Source organism: Camelus bactrianus, chromosome X, assembly GCF_048773025.1.
Source record: "Camelus bactrianus isolate YW-2024 breed Bactrian camel chromosome X, ASM4877302v1, whole genome shotgun sequence".
In the NCBI taxonomy this organism is placed as follows: domain Eukaryota; kingdom Metazoa; phylum Chordata; class Mammalia; order Artiodactyla; family Camelidae; genus Camelus; species Camelus bactrianus.
The window spans coordinates 42,304,095-42,320,235 of record NC_133575.1 but is presented as its reverse complement, the minus strand read 5'-3'; the positions used below and the strand labels follow the sequence as shown (position 1 = coordinate 42,320,235).

At 50.8% G+C, this 16,141-nt stretch overlaps 2 protein-coding genes across 4 annotated transcripts in view; both read left to right on the top strand.

Annotated features, from left to right (window-relative positions):
* KIF4A (kinesin family member 4A) overlaps positions 1-4,709 on the top strand; it is a 101,796-nt gene extending 97,087 nt beyond the window's left edge. For both annotated transcript variants that reach the window (XM_010973625.3, XM_074359621.1), the window contains 3 exons: positions 1,794-1,910; positions 3,530-3,652; positions 3,927-4,709. In XM_010973625.3, coding sequence (XP_010971927.1) covers positions 1,794-1,910; positions 3,530-3,652; positions 3,927-4,130 — 444 coding nt within the window. In that variant the 3' untranslated portion in view covers positions 4,131-4,709. The remainder of the gene's footprint in view (positions 1-1,793; positions 1,911-3,529; positions 3,653-3,926) is intronic.
* Positions 4,710-6,503: 1,794 nt separating this feature from the next.
* Positions 6,504-16,131, top strand: GDPD2 (glycerophosphodiester phosphodiesterase domain containing 2). Of its 2 annotated transcripts, XM_010973624.3 has the most exons (16): positions 6,507-6,897; positions 8,488-8,601; positions 8,866-8,969; positions 9,251-9,344; positions 9,519-9,578; positions 9,821-9,919; positions 10,097-10,190; positions 10,338-10,483; positions 10,601-10,683; positions 10,800-10,950; positions 12,588-12,809; positions 13,017-13,165; positions 14,676-14,823; positions 14,991-15,073; positions 15,313-15,341; positions 15,430-16,131. In XM_010973624.3, the coding sequence occupies exons 2-16, from the start codon at positions 8,497-8,499 to the stop codon at positions 15,480-15,482; spliced, it is 1,620 nt and encodes a 539-aa protein (XP_010971926.1). In that variant the 5' UTR covers positions 6,507-6,897; positions 8,488-8,496; the 3' UTR covers positions 15,483-16,131. The 2 variants fall into 2 exon arrangements, with proteins under 2 accessions (XP_045365122.1, XP_010971926.1); XM_045509166.2 differs by lacking the exon at positions 8,488-8,601 and having other exon boundaries at positions 6,504-6,897.
* The last annotated feature ends 10 nt before the right edge of the window (positions 16,132-16,141 follow it).

Here is a 16,141-nt window from a genome sequence, read left to right as displayed (position 1 = left end):
TTCATATATCAAATCAGGCTTTAGATCATCACTGAGGCTCTACTGACTCTAATCCATCGTTCTGTGAGCTCTGCCACCTGTGATTGTTCCAAGCCAAGCTTTCCCACTTTCTTCCACCACTTATAACATCACTTCCTATAATGCTGGTCACCTGCCCCTTTTTTTGTTTAATGTCCTCTTTGTTAAACATATATGCCCAGTGAACTCCTGAATGTGTGTGCAAGGAAACATACTTATTGATGAAATGGGCTTGATACATGGAAAGCACTTATAATGGTGCCTGGAACACATTACTGTCAGCTAGTACTACTGCAGCCTTGTTGGTAAGTGTGAAATATGGCCCTATGAGGAGTATGGATAAATTGTGGCATGTTCATAGAGTCAAAGAGTGAAATAGGAGCTACGTGCATCAATGTATAATCTATATGTAAGGTTTCAAATGTATATTAAGTTTCAAAATGTGTAAGATAATCTCTTATTTTTTAATAAAAGCTCATACGTAGAAAAAGACCTGCATGGGAATAATAAGCACCTAATCTAAGAGACTGCCCCTGGGAGGGAAGGAGGTGAATGGGATCAGGAAAGGGAAGGCAGGAGGCTTCAGTTATATCTGTATTTTACTCATCAAGGAAGGGTTGGGGATGTGAGTGGGGTTTTTTCATTGTCTCTACTTTTTAGATGCCTAAAAAAATTAGAATGCCCTAAAATAAGGTACATTATTTCAAATGGGGTCTGACAGACCCAGGGTATAGTGAAGCAGTCACTCCCTGTGATTTCTCAACTCCAAATTTCTGCCTGACTGATTGGCTTTTTCACAGCCATTTCACACTGTTGACTCATGACCTTTGCTGATACCTCAAATCACCAGGCCCTTTTGGCACAGAATACTTTTAAGCCAGATCCCCCCTATGTTATATTTATATGGCTGATTTAAGAGAAACTTAAATGCCAGGCTTACATTTATCCCCATTATAACTTATTTTTCTACTTTCAGCCCATAATTCCAGCCTATCAAAATATTTTTGAATTGCAATTCTGTTATCTTACTTATTAATCATCCTTCCAGCTTTGTGTCATCATTACAACTGATAAATATGCCTACCTTGTAGACTGGTTATGAGATTCAGATGACATTTTGCATCTCTATATATGAAAGTACTTGGAAAACTGCAAAGTGCTATACAAATGTGAATGATTTTGTTTCATATCACCAGTGATTTATTAAAATGTTTAATGATTAAACTGCTGAGAGCAAAGCCCAGGCTGACACTAAACAGACTGTAGAACTGTGAGTTGGATGAAAGTACAGCTGGGCAGATCTAAAGATACTGAGTAACTATACTCAGTCCTTAGATATACCTATCTCTGCTACCATCCAGCTCACAGTTCTTCCACAAAATTGTCATGAGAATCTTTGTCAGTTGCCCTGCGTTATTATGAGATCCCTCCAATCTGTCTTTCAAGTATACTATCCAAAGTGTCTGGCATGACTTGTTCTTAGAAAACCTGTGGTGGTTCTTGGTGATCATTGTTTCACTTAAGAAGAGAGGACTGATAGGGGGAGGGATATCGCTCAGTGGTGGAGCGCATGCTTAGCATGCACAAGGTCCTGGGTTCAATCCCCAGCACCTCCATTAAAAAAAGAGAGAGAGATGACTGAGGAGATGGAAGCTTGGTAAAGTTGATGATTACTTTCCATTTTTTCCAGAATGGCTTGCAAATGAAGGGGAGGTACTTTAAACTAGCCTTCTAACTCTTTCAGTAACGGGTCTTTCTACAAACCTGTTTTGCAGTGTTCCTGCAAGGGCTGGTGTGGGAACAAGCAGTGTGGGTGCAGGAGACAAAAATCAGACTGTGGAGTGGACTGCAGCTGTGACCCCACAAAGTGTAGGAACCGTCAGCAAGGCAAGGTAGGATTGGTGCTGCTGTCCCCTCACTGTCCCTCCAGATCTCCCACCAGTTTCTGCCTTTTTCTTCTACCTTCCTGAAACCTGGAGTCTCCTGTGCAGCCCTTCCTAGCTTTCTTCCCTCTGCAACCAGAAAAAGACATTTCGCTTCTCAGTCCGTCTTCCTTAATGCTGGCCTGTCCACACAACCCCTTCAGAAACCACAGGCCTTCCCAGGAGATTCCCAGATATGCAGCTCTCCACCCTCAGCCTTGGCTGTACAATTTCTATACAGTTTGTAAGGCGGGAACAAAAGACAGGAAAGCAAGCATTTACACACACACAGACACGCAAGATCAAACTAGTCCAGAGGCTTAGCTGGAACCGTAAGGGCCACGTGCTGAGGTAGCAGCTTCTAGGAAGGAAATGAATCCTTCTAATATCTTGAGATACTAGTTACTTAGACCTTTTCTGTGGGAACCAGCTATTCCATGGCTCTAGGAAAAGACCCACAGGAACTTGGTCTTTTCTAACAGTCACTGTATTGAGCCAAGTCAACTTGTAGCTGTTCTCCTTATATTGCTCCCAGGAATAGCAATCTCAGGGAAACAAAATGTATACTGAGAAGGGCAGCGCCAAGCAGGCCGGATCCCCGTACTTGCCTTAGGCCTACCTGTGCCCAGGGCGAAAGCTCATTCCTACTGCTCTCTGTGTGATACATAGTAATTCTAGCAAGACGAGTTCACCATTCATTTCTTGAACATCTACGTGGGAACACTTTTGCCCTGGGTCTTCCATTTGAAAGACTTCTAAGGTTGATAATCATTAGAGGACTAAAGTGGCAAGCTAGAGGTCAGGCTAAGAATTGTAGAAGTAGCATTGTAGAAGGACCTTAAATAGTCTCTATTCCCATGGTTTTTTCAGTTTGGGTGCTAGAGTCCTATAGTGGCTCCATGGAAGTGCTTCCGGGCGGAGGCATGTGGCCCAATTTAGTTTGACCCCATGCCAACCAAAGCAACTTGCTCCTTATGTCTTTGTATATTGAGTTTCCTCTTAGAATTTCAGTTGTAAAACCACTGACCTAGTCCAGTACTTTGATTTTGTACAGAAGGAAACTAAGGCCCAGAGGTAAGCTTAAGTGACTCACCTGATATTATACAGCTGGTCATGACAGGTAAGATTAGACCTCAGGCTTCCTTGACTTTTAATCCAGTTCTGTTTCCATGACAACAGGCTATAATTCTACTCCAGGCTCTACCAAAGTCAACTTGTTACCTAACCAACTTCTTTTTCTTGGCCTCAGTTTCCTTCTTTGCAAGAAAGGCTAATATAGGCAGCATCCTGAAGAAATGATAAAAAGGATATTGCAGACTCTGAAGTGGAGATTAAGCAAAGAAATGACCAACACTTGGCCTTGTTTTAAACCTTGCCTCGTGATGTGTCCTGTCCGCTCTCCTACCCAGTCCTTTGCCTTCAGAGGCTGCCTTTGAGCATTGCAACCTCCCCATGCAGGGTCACCCTAAGACTTGCTTAGATTGACTGACGCGACCCTCTGGGCTGGTACCTCACTGGTTGAAGGGAGCAGACTGATTTTGTAACCCTAGTACCGGAATTTCTAATATGCCTGTCTGCTTGCTTCTCAGGAGAGCTTGGGCACTGTTGAGCGGACTCAGGATTCTGAAGGTTCCTTCAAACTAGAGGATCCCACAGAGGTGACCCCAGGGTTGAGCTTCTTTAACCCTGTCTGTGCCACTCCCAACAGCAAGGTATGTAGGCTAAAAGGCACGTGTTTCCAAATGTACGAGCGTCCGTCTCTGCATTAGAACTGACAGAGCCATGGGAGAAAAGCAGGCAAAGGTACAGTCATCTTGCTGGGAACTGGAATCAGGTGTAGGCCAGAGTCTGGTTTTTTCAACAGAGCCATCCTGGAGGTCACCTTGCGCTACCGGGAGTGTGCTAAGCATTTGTCGTGAGTAGGCTTCACTGAGCCTCTTCTGTCCCTACCCCAGATCAAGTCATACCTATCTCTGTCCTCCCTAGATCCTGAAAGAGATGTGTGATGTGGAGCAGGTGCTGTTAAAGAAGATGGCTCCAGCTGCTTCCTCCCTTGGCCTCTCAGAGTCGAAATATGTAGCAACAGAATCCCATGAAAATAAAGCTCCAGGGAAGAAAAAGAAACGAGCTCTGGCTAGCAACACCAGCTTCTTCTCTGGGTGCTCCCCCATTGAAGAAGAGACCCACTGAAGTTGGACTCAGCATCTCTGCCCCGGTCTGGCTTGAGAGATGCTTTCAGGTTGCAGCCTAGAAGGGGTTTTTTAATGACTCCTCTTGATTTTCGGGTTTCTTGCTGTTGAAAAAAAGGAACAGTGTGTCGGTGTGTCACTGAAAAAGAGGGAATCTTTGTTGGATGTTGGCAACTCCGTCTCCAGCCCCCAGCCCCAGACTACTACTGTCTTCTCCAGAAGGGTGCTAAGCTACCTGCTGAAGAGAGAACCAACTGACCTTCCTGATGAGTCGTCAGGAACCAGTCCCCAGTACAATCTAGCTCTTTCTTGTGAGCAGTTAAGGCTGTCTCCCAGTAGAGGTGAGGCTGAGTCTGTCTTATCTCTAGGTTGTCTCAGCTTAATGGCAGAGCCTGGCCCAGGTGGGAGGCCTGGCCCAGATCCCTCACCCCACCTCCAGAATGGGGCTGGGAATCTTTTCTGTCTTGATGTCTCTGGGTTTTACGTGTTTTAACAGTAACCTCAGTTGTCTTTCATGTTGCTAAGGTAAATGAAATCTTTTTAAATGTTAATGTTAAGTAAATAAATAAATCTTGGTCCATCTGCTGTTTGGAAAGATTCTTCTATGCTAGAAGGAGAAATACAATTTCAGTCAATATTCCTAGGCCCCTGGCAAAGCTATTAAGGAGAGTCAGTGCAAGTACCTACGCCTCCCTGCCTTGTAGCAGCCCTCTTCCCCCGAAGGGAAGTCATGTGCCTGCTCTGTTATCTCACAAGATTAGGACAGTGCTAGCAAGGCCAGTGGCCTGACCTTCACCATACAGCCTGCCTGGCTTCCAAATTTAGGAGGAAGTCACCATACTTACTAAGCATCTCCATGCAATTGCCACCATTTTATTTGCTCCTCACAAAAAAAGTTCAAGGTGGATAGTGTTCTTATTTTGTAGACAAGGAAAACTGAGATACAAAGAAGTTAAGTCATTTCACTAAAGTCACAAAGTTAGTGCGTCGTAGAGCTAGGATTTGAACCCAGATCTGACACCAGAGCTGCTTCTGTGACTCCAGAGCGGCAGTTCCTAATGTGTGACCATTCCTCTAGAGGTCATTCCTAATGCCCTGCGGCCTGGTTTGGTGTCACCTGGGCATGGGACCACACTGCTGCCTGGTCCCTGGGCAGCACAGCCCCAGCTGCCTGCTTTTTCCTTTGAAAGGGAGGGGAAGGGTGTGGCTTACTCCTCACTCTGCGTCAGGGTTCTCCACCTCTGCTTAAGGCAAAAAGGGAGCCAACCCTGGCCATGCATTCTTCTGAGAAGCTCACAAGTCCCGAGCTTCATCTCCATGCATTCTGAATCCCAGCCACCACCCCCCACCAAAAAAAGCTCCCAAAGCACCCCCCTCGAGTTCAGCACATGAAAGCCAAAACTCCTCCAGAATCCAATAGAGTCCAAGCAAACGAAACCGAAGGACAACCTGCCTGGAGCAAAGCCTGCAGGACTAGGTGACCCAGCAGCCCTCACTGGCCTCTTGCCAGCAAGCAGCCCTGCTTCTCTGCATTTTAATGCAGAGGGAGCACGGGAGCCTTTACCATTGCCAACTCGAGCCCCCGGATACAATGGGAAGGCAGAGAAGGAGGGGGGCCCAGCTCTTGGCATAAGAGAGCCAGTCTTCCTTCTCACTGTTCCAAATCCAATGCATGGGGGGGTTAAATGAGCTTATCCCTGAGAAGACATCCTTCCCATCAACACTGTGATAGCCCCTGGACTTCGAGCCCCTGCCTCAGCGGAAAGGCAGAGAGGGCAAGTCAGTCAAGCCAACCTCCAGTCCCCAGCCTACCCAGAGCCCTGTGCTTCAGGGCTAAGCTGACTGTGCAACGTCCTGGCCATCCCTCTCCTGCTGATGGTGTGACAGTGTCTTTTGTGTGTTCATCTGCCAAAAGCCAGTGACCCTAACACTATACACTCCTCAAATGATTCTTGGAAAGAGACTTTAGATGCCTTGGGGTCAAGGCAGCAGGAATGATGCAAATCTCAGCACATCTTGAATGAGCATATCCTTTCTGGGGTGATGGGAAGGGGAGGGCTGCTAGTGTCACCATGGAGACCCCTGGTCCAGAAACAAGGTGAAACAGGAAGTGGCTTGCAACTGTCTCCTCTAGATGTACCTTGGAGAAGAAGCAGGATCCCAAGAGGGAAGGGAGGCTGATGAATCAAGGCTGTCCTCCCAGAGAGCTTGAGACTAGATGCTAGGCTTCCTCACACACGCAAACACACACACACACACACACACACACACACACAGACACCCCTTTCCAGGGGCTGGCTAGGCCCCCTCTACTCACTGCCAAGTTGCAAAGTTGTATGGTCACCTCCCCCCAGCTTCCCGCCCGCCTGTGCCCTCAGCCCTCGCCTCCCTGAGCCAGGACAAAGCCCCAGCAGTGACGGAGAGGGGAACAGGAGGAGGAGGGACAGAGGGATGGGGAAGGCTGCACAAAGAAATTCCTCACCCCAAGCCCCCTGACCGGCAGCGAGTAAAGAAGCAGATCTGCTCGCCCTCCCTCTTCCTCCCTCCCATCTTCCCACCCGGGCTGGGCACAGGCCACGGAGCAGCAGCCAGCGGCAGGCCTCGGGAGAGGACCTGCACAGCCTCCTGTAGGTGGCAACAGTGCCACCTGTTTGACCAGTAGAGCTGAGCCAAGGACTGGAAGAGGGAGGAGGCAGACAACTTGGAGAAGAGCTGGGCAGCAGTGCAGTGCAGAGCAGAGAGCAGAGCAGAGCTGCCGCTGAGAAAAGGTGTGAGGGCTCGGGAAGGCTGGGGGCTACAGGCGGGAGTGGTGGGGCGGAGATTGGCTCGGACCGGCAGAGATTGGGCCCAGGGACTGAGCAGCACCCCTAGTCAGCTCCCCTGACTGGGGTTTCCTGGCTGCTCACATCCTGACCCCATCCTACTGGGAGCTCCTGGAGGGAGGGGGGACCCTGGAAGGCAGGGTCTGGGGTGCAGGGGCAGGACTTGAAGTCCAGCTGGAGTCCAGGGCAGGCGACTACAAACCAGTCCTGGTATGGGAACAGGCAGGGGGCCTCTCTTTGGGCTGGCTTTTTCCTGAGAGGCGAGAGGTTTCCTTCCTCCAGAATTCCCCCCGGCTCTGGCCCCCTAACTTCCATGCCCTACCCCAACCCTCCTTTCCCAAGGCAAGCACAGGGTAAGAAGGGCAGTTTCAGGAGCAGCTACACCCTCTCTCCTTTCAGGGGCTCAGCCTCTGTGCACCCCTAAGACCACAGCCTAGTGGGGATCCCAGGTGACAAGGCAAGGGGTCGTGTTCCTTAGACCACACACTCTTTGGGGGTATCCAGGAGCTCTTTTACATATTCAAAGTCACCTAGAAACCCGTTTTACTGACAGCCACTGGTGTGCACACACATACAAACGCTGACATGAATCGCACATCCTCTCATGTAAAATCACAGTCACACACCCAGCCTAGTTTGGGGATCAATAAGCCAGCTCTGTCTCAGCTGGACCCCAAAGCGCCAGGTAGAGGGATCCCCTGCCCCAAGACAACCACACCCCCACACACATACCTTTGCCCAGTATTTGTTGTACTTTCACTAAAGTGACCTCAGAGGGTGGGGCCCCTGAAAGGGGAAAGGTGGGGACTGGGTTCCTGACTGATCAGGAAGGGACAAGACTGGGGCAAGAGGGCTTAGATTTTCCAGATGTGCCTGGGCAGGAGAAGGATTCCTTCATAAAGCAGGGAGTGACCCAGGCCAGCTGTTCCCCCTCAAGACTTCCCCTTATTGATATTGCCCCCTTCCCCCTGGGAGGTGGAGACAGAGAATCTTTCAGTCCTGGGCTTTGTGGTGTCTGCAAGCTCTGTATCCATAGCAACTGGCCAACTAGCCGGGCCTCCCTCAGCCCCAGGTCAGAACTGGTGCCTCTGCTTCAGGTTACTCCCAGTTCCTGGGGTGGAATTCTCCTCAATACGGGGCTGCCTGAAGTTTGGCCAGATCTGCCTCAACTTGCTAAACCGTGTTTGCCCCACCCCAAGAAAGTTTCTCCTGAGTCCCCACCCCAGGCAAGTGCTCTATCCCCAGATAGGGATGCTGTTAAAAAGGGAGGAATTTGAGAGACTGGGTGTGTACCCAGCCCAGAGGCTGGACCTCCCGGGTATCCCATTGACTTTCCAGGTATGCGGATAAAAAGGAAAGACAGACCCCTTCCCTCACCTCCTCATCCAATCTGGCACTGCCCCGTGACCTCCGTTGCTGAGCAGCCGCCCAGGCCTCTGCTCCTCCCCCAGGGCTCCTCAGATATACTGGGAGGGAGGCTGGGAATCTGCCTTCTGCCTACCAGGGTCCCTAGAAGCTAAGTGTCCCATCCCCCAGGCCCTCACCATGGCCGAGTCCGCCGGCTGCTGCTCTGTCTGGGCCCATGGCCTCCACTGCCTGTATAGCTGCCACTGGAAGAAAAGCCCCAAGGAGAGGATGCAAAACAGCAAGGTGAAGGAAGGATGGGGGTTGGTGGGTGGAAGTGCAAGACAGAAGCCAACTGGAAGACATAAGAAGGCCAAGTGTGCTCAGAGGCGGCTGAGGGGAAGGGGCCTTGTCTCCCCAGCAAAAAAAAATCCCCTCAAATAGGGAAAGAGCTGCTTGCAGAGCAGAGAAGCCCCACACCTGGCAGGAAGCCCCCTTGAGCTTCCATTCATTGGGGACTCTGAGTTGAAGTGGAGCTGGGCTGTGAACGTCTCTCCTGCTCCTTTGCAGTGTGACTACGTCTGGTGCGGCCTGCTCTTCCTCACCTTCCTCCTGTCCCTGGGCTGGCTGTACATCGTGCTCATCCTCCTCAATGACCTGCACAACTTCAATGAGTGGGTCCCGGCCCCGCTTCCTCAGCAGACATGTCAACCTGTTCCTCACCCTGGGACCCCCACATGCTCAGTCCTCCCCAGCCCTGCCTGGCCCTCCCCCTGCCTGGCCTCCTGAGAAAATGCCTCTATGAAGTCTCTCCCAGTCCTTGGAGACCTTGGCCCCATAAAGGGCTTCCCCTTCCCCTCTTCCAGTCCTCCTCCTGGGTCAACTCTCCCCTACCCTCCTCAGGTCAGTAGGAAGCCTTTCCCCCATTCAGACACCTCCTCCTCACCTCCCACAGATTCCTGTTCCGGCACTGGGGACACTGGATGGACTGGTCCCTGACATTTCTGCTGGTCATCTCTCTACTGGTCACCTATGCATCCCTGCTCTTGGTGGGTCCAGGGGGAGCTGGCCTGACCCTCACCTCAGCCCTTCCCTCCTGTTAGCTCTACCCTGTCATTCTCACCCTGGCTACTGAGGGGAGAGTCAGTGGGAGGTGCCAGCCTGGGAAGCCCACTCAGTGACCCCTCTTGGCACCTCATAGCTCTCACCACTTCTGCCCCCAGCTCCTGGCCCTGCTTCTGCGGCTCTGTGGCCAACCTCTGCATCTGCACCACATCCACAAGGTAGAGTGGGGATGGTAGCAAGCAGGAGGGGAGCACAGTGGGCACAGGGCTTAGCTGACTGGTGATTCCCTCCCCGGGCATGAGCTCAGGACCTGAATGAAGCCCAGTAAATATTTGTTGAGTGAGAGAAAGAAAGTGGATGAGTCGAGGGAAGGGAACAGTCCTGTTTTCATAGAGGGAGGGGCAGCCAAGATAGCCATGAGCCCAGGTCATGAACACCCCACTTATCCCTGGTCCCCCAGGTGATGCTGCTCCTCATTGTACTTATTGTGGCCGCTGGCCTTGTGGGACTGGACATCCAATGGCAAGAGGAGTGGCACAGCTTACGTCTGTCACTGCAGGTGAGTAGCCAATATCGGGTGCCTAGGGGAGGCCCTTAGCCTGTGGCGAACCCCAGGACACATCCTGCTCCCTGGTGCCCAAGACTAAGGTAGCTCTCAACTCCAAAGTTCAGGTCCTAAGAGGAAAGGGGGGAGGTGCTGGAGAAAAGAGCCCTCCTCACCAGCTCTTGTCCACAGGCCACAGCCCCATTCCTTCATATTGGAGCAGTTGCCGGCATCACCCTCCTGGGCTGGCCTGTGGCTGATTCCTTCTACCGTATCCACCAAAGAGGTGCCAACTCCACCCCCCCCCATATACCCTCCCTGGCCATCAATGTTTCTGCCTCCTGCTGTCCAGGCTCCTGCACCTGCACTCTGCTTTCTGCCCCCAGCACCCACCACTGTCCTTCCTCTAGAGCCTGTCCCCCGCTCCCCACAGGTCCCAAGATTCTGCTACTGCTCCTATTTTTTGGAGTTACCTTGGCCATCTACCTGGCTCCCCTAAGCATCTCCTCACCCTGTATCAAGGAACTGAGAGACTTACCCCCCAAGCCCGAGCTGGTGGGACACCGAGGGGCCCCCATGGTGAGTGCTGGGCAGAATGCTGGCCGGGCAGGGAGGGTCTGCTCCTCCAGGCTGCTGAGGCCAGGCCTGGGGGTTCCCACTCTTCCCTGCTACCTCCTCACCAATTCCCTTTCCCAGTTGGCTCCCGAGAACACTCTCATGTCCCTGCGGAAGACAGCCGAATGTGGAGCTGTCGTGTTTGAGACTGACGTGATGATCAGGTGAGGGAAGCGGGGGAGGGGCCCCTCACCCACTCAAGGGACACAGCAAGGGGGCTCCGGAAATGATGACCCACCAGCCCCAGAGCTTGGCCCTCTGATATCCCTTGTGCCTTCAGCTCCGACGGAATCCCCTTCCTTATGCACGATGAGCGCCTTAGGAGGACCACAGATGTGGCTTCTGTGTTCCCAGACCGAGTCACCACGCACAGCAGTGACTTCTCCTGGGCTGAACTGGAAAGACTCAATGCCGGGACCTGGTTCTTGGAGGTGAGGACAGCCTTCCGGACGAGGCAGCCACGTGCAAGGGCACTCAGGGCAGAGTTCACTTATTGATAAGCATCTGCTGAGCCCAGTGCTGGGCAGTAGGTATACAGTTGCGATACCTAGGTAACAAGCTCAGAATATGAAACCTTGAGCGAAAACAAGGTGTTTGCTTGGTAGAAGTCACTGTCGGGCAGGGTGGGTGTCAGAGGGGATTAGGAGTGGTTTCAACAGAGAGGACGGCTGAGCAGCAGATGAAACTCGAGTGGTTTTTAAGATGGGCAAGGTGGGGAACGGGAATTCCGGTCTGAAGGCAGAGTCGCGTGTAAAGCCCAGAAAAATGAAGAAGTGTTTCCAGGGAACAGAAAGTGGCTCAGTGGAACTGGGAGATAGAATTCGGGGGAGTCATGGGAGATGAGTCTGGCCAGGGGAGCAGAGGCTTGGTCTCGAAGGGCTTTGAATGCCAGGCGCAGAAGTGTGGGCTTCAATCCTGCAGGTGATGGAAACTATTTAAAAGGATACTTCATTTGTTTAGTTCCTCTTTTCCTGATTACCAAAGTCATACAAAAAAGTGAAAAAGTCATGCACAAAATTAAAACATCAGAGAAATAATCTAAAATTGAAGTCCTCCCGTAATCCAGCCCCTCATTTGGGTACATAACACACATATACACACACACACACATTATAACATTATATGTATAATATAACATTATATATTATATATATATATATATATATATATATATATAAATAAAATGACATATCTGAGTGATTAAGAACAAGGGATGTCTGGGCTTGAATCTTGGCTTCACCACTTCGTAGCTATGTGAGCCTAGGCAACATTCTTTAGGGTCTCTGTGCTTCATTTTTCTTATCAATAACATGGGAATAATAACAATACCTACCTTGTAAGATTACTGGGAGGATTACATAAATTAACGCACATAAAGCGCTTCTAGTACTGCCTGGCACATAGTAAATACTTAATGAGTGTTAGGTAGCTCATTTCTTCCATGTCTGTAAGAGGTAAGGTCATTGGTTGATTACAAGGGAGGAGAGGAGAGTGGCAGATGTTTGGAAGAGCCACCAGGAGGAATGGGAGAGGAAGCAAATCAACAACAATTGAAGGGGTTGCTAGGTGGCACTGAGTGCCAAAAATAGGCCTACAGCTCCACCTGTCCATGTGGTGTGCTCTGCCCCCCAATTCTAGAGGGTTGAAAAGGCAGAACTGAATCAGAGTTGGGAATTTATAGGGCAGGTCAGGCAAGAAGGGAGTTGAGGGTGCTGTGGAAAAGTAGTTCAAGCTCTGGATAGATCATGGGTAGGGGATGTCGGTGTGGCCAGAGAGGACTTTTGGATGGGGAGGAAACCAAGGAATCAAGATCCCAGAGGTCTCCCCAAGACCAAAGAGAAAGTGGAGTGAGAGCGAGGCAGTTAGGAAACCAGGAGGGTAGGAGGTTAGGGTTAGAGTCAAGTGTCAGTGAGCCTAGAAAAGGCCACAGTTTGGAGAAAGCGAAAACCCTGGCTCAGCAGTGGGCAGAAGCTGGATCCCAAGCTGGGGTCAGGAGTGAAGATAGTGAGGATGGGGGGATGGTCTGGAGGCTCCTTCTGGTCTTGAAATAATTATCCTATTCTTACAGAGGCAACCCTTCTGGGAAGCTAAGCCGCTGTCAGGCCCCGATCGGAAAGAGGCTGAGAATCAGAGAGTGCCAGCACTGGAAGAGATACTGAAGGAAGCTGCTGAACACAACCTTTCCATCATGTTTGACTTGCGCCGCCCCCCACAAAACCACCGGTTCTATGAAGATTTTGTGAACCAGACAGTGGAGGCTGTGCTGAGTTCAGGGGTGCCCCAAGCCATGGTGATGTTGCCAGGATGCCAAGTGCCCCTTTTTGCCCCTCTCCCCTGCCTTCTTTAGGCCATGGGGATGATTTTGAGGCTTCCCTGTGCCCCAGGGCCCCACCCCAACTCATACACCTCATCTGTGGTCAAACCTCTCTGCCCTGCTCCCCCCTCCATGGAATCCCCAGGCCTCCCCAGCTTCATGCCCATCCATCCCGAACCACAGGTCCTTTGGCTACCAGATGAAGATCGGGCTCATGTCCGACAACGGGCCCCTGGAATGCGCCAGATATATGGATATCAGGGAAGCAACATAACTGAAAGGCCCCAGTTTCTCAACCTCCGCTATCAAGACCTGCCACTATTGGATATGAAGTGAGTGCCAGAGGAAAGGTACCGAGGAGATCACGTGAGGCTTAATGGTGGGGAAGAGCTAATGCTGGGAGAACAAAGGCCACTCACTCATTCATTCACTCCTACAACACATAGTTACTGAACACATGGTACGTGGGAGGCACTATTAATTGCAGGCTTTGGGCGTACTCGTGCAAGAGGTAGACAATCAACCACTGAACAAAACATAGGCATATTGGATACTGGATAGGGATAAGTGATATGGAGACAATAAAATCGGGAGATATAGTAGAGACTGGGGGTGGGAGTGAGGGGCCACAGGAGGAAGAGTGGGCAGAGACCTGATGGGTCACAAAGAGGTAACGATGAGAAGGGCAGGAACAGCAGCCTCATGAGCGAGGGGAAGGCAAGGCTGGCAAGGTACGCAGAGGCCAAATCAGGTAGAACCATGTTGGCCACAAGAAGGATTTTAACTTCCATTCTACACCAGAAAGCTAAGTGCAAGAGAGCATGGCTCCACGGGACAGAAGTGAGAAAGTCCTAGATGTGAGCTGGGCCCCAGAAGCTGACTCAGCCAGTAAACATGATGGTTGCCTTATACCCTTGTGGTCAGATAGAAAAAAAAATGTGGACAGAAGGATAGCCCAGTTATTGTATTTCAAGGACCTCTCCCTGCATATTCACCACAGAAGAAGACATGACATCAAGTTTGGCCCTCCCATTAGTGTTGTCCTGGTCAATATCGACTGCCAATCATGTTCCCAAAGGTGTGAGTTGGGAATGAATACACTGATGGGGAAACAGAGGCCCCGAAAGGTCTAAGCACTCTAAGATGCGGGGCTAAATGTACCATGATGAAATGCAACAGAGATACATGTAAAGACCTATATGCGGGGTTCAAAAGAAGCTCGATTGCGCAAAAGCAAGACAGGGAGACACGGGCATTGGCAGGAACATGTGTGAAAAAAAACAGGGTTTTGGTTGAACAGTATGCATCATGACGGAGTCATCAGCGGCACTAACACTGCAGAAAACTAACCTGACCCGGGGTTGCCTTTGCACGGACAGAGTGCCCAGAAAGCAGGAAGAGTTTTGCTCTCCTCGAAGCTGGTCCCACCTGGGACCACCTGAGATATCATGTTCAGATGCAGGACCCACACTTCAAAAGGAACATGGATAAACTGCTGTCAGGTCAAATGAGAGAGGTTTGAATGGTGAAGGGAGTGATAAGCCAGGTCCCCAGCCCTGGCTGAAGCAACTGGGGCTGTTGACCTGGAGGAGAGAAGACTCAGGGGAACGTGGCCACTGTTCCCTGGACCTCTGAAGGGATGTCAGTGGCCCCAGACAGCAAAGCTAGGACCCAGAGGTGGAATCCACCAGGAGACAGAGCTGGTCACAGGCTGCGATGCAAAGATAGAACTATTAGCTCCATGGCAGTGACTCTGTGGATTCAAGCACAGACAGGGGCTGCCTCCCATGCCTCAGGCCCCATGATTCTGGATGTTCCCTATTTCTTCTCCACCCTCCACAGGGCACTGCACCAAGATAATGTCTCAGTGAACCTATATGTGGTGAACAAGCCCTGGCTCTTCTCCCTCCTCTGGTGTGCAGGGGTGGATTCGGTCACCACCAACGACTGCCAGCTGCTGCAGCAGATGAGTTACCCCATCTGGCTTATCGTAAGGGCTCTGGGACTGCCACCCCTCCTCCTCTTTTCCCATCCCTGCTTCTCCTTAACCCTGTTCTTCTCTTCCTTACTCCTCCCCTCCCCCTATCACTATACACTACCTGAATACCTACATGTGTGGCTCTGGCCACAGATAGGAACATTTTTCTATTCCCATAGCCCCCTGGAACCTACCTAGTGATGTGGGTCACTACCAATTGTGTCTCCACCCTGCTGCTTTTGTGGACCTTCTTCCTCCAAGGGTGAGTGTTTTGTGCCTCAGCTTTCCGGATGTTTATGCTCCCTAGGGTCCTGGTGGTGGGGCTGATTCAGACTCAATATATGCTGCCACCTGTGGCTTGGGTTTGGTCTGTTTGGTACCTTGGTGATTCTCAACCCGTTCCTTATACACCAAATGGGTTTGAACCTCTGCGAGGCAGTTTGGGGGAACACAGGGTTAAAAGCTGGCTGAACTCACAATAGGAAGCTTTTCTCCCTATAGGAGATGTGCTGAGGCGAGAGACCGAACTGGTAAGAACTTGCTCCCCTCACCTCATTTTTCTCCTCTTCTAGACTTCCTCTTGTTCACGCCCTCTGTGCACCTCCCTTCCCTCCCCAGGCTTAGAGACAGCAGTGCTGCTGACCAGGATCAACAATTTCAGAATGGAGTGAATGCCCTGCCCTGGGCCCCCACCAGCCAGAGTCTGAGGGCTGTCTGCATTGGCCAACGGCAAGGAAACGAGAATGGCAGAGGTGGAATGTTGGTGGGGTTGGGATGGGGTGAACTTTGCCAACAGGAAGTTTTGAACTATGAGGGTCCTCTGCCCAGATGGTGGGCATGCCCCAAGCTTCCATGGAATCTGTTCCCCTTGGGGTTTGACCTGAGGTGGTTAGGAAGACACTGAGTCATGAGAAGTTTCTCCCCAAGTGAAACTAGAACAGAGGAAGGGACAAGGAGATCACCAAGATCATGTTTCAGACCTGTGTGCAAAGATCATGTTTCAGACCTGTGTGCACGAGTTGTGTAGAAGGCACAGGGTGTCAGGGATGGGACAGCTCGGAACAGTGATGAAGGAGATGACTAAAACACCTTTCCCAGAGAACTATAAGATGATGGAGACATCGACCAGTTTCCATTCACCGTCTCCCCTGCAATTAAGCTGCTTTCCTGTCTAGCGGCCAGGCAGCTAAAGAGCCCATCTAGCCATGTAATTGTGTACCTACAGGGGGCTTTTTGCTGTGCACAGTCTTTTCTTCAAGACATACTGGTTCCTGAATCTTGTCTGTTTATCTGTCATCTAATGAATTTAATGCCCACTTGGCACAGTCTA

Coding starts and splice junctions, on each gene's coding strand:
- GDPD2 (XM_010973624.3), top strand. CDS start 8,497: ATGGCCGAGTCCGCCGGCTGCTGCTCTGTCTGGGCCCATGGCCTCCAC. Junction 9,579..9,820: donor ATCTGCACCACATCCACAAG/GTAGAGTGGGGA, acceptor CTGGTCCCCCAG/GTGATGCTGCTCCTCATTGT. Junction 10,951..12,587: donor CCGGGACCTGGTTCTTGGAG/GTGAGGACAGCC, acceptor CTATTCTTACAG/AGGCAACCCTTCTGGGAAGC.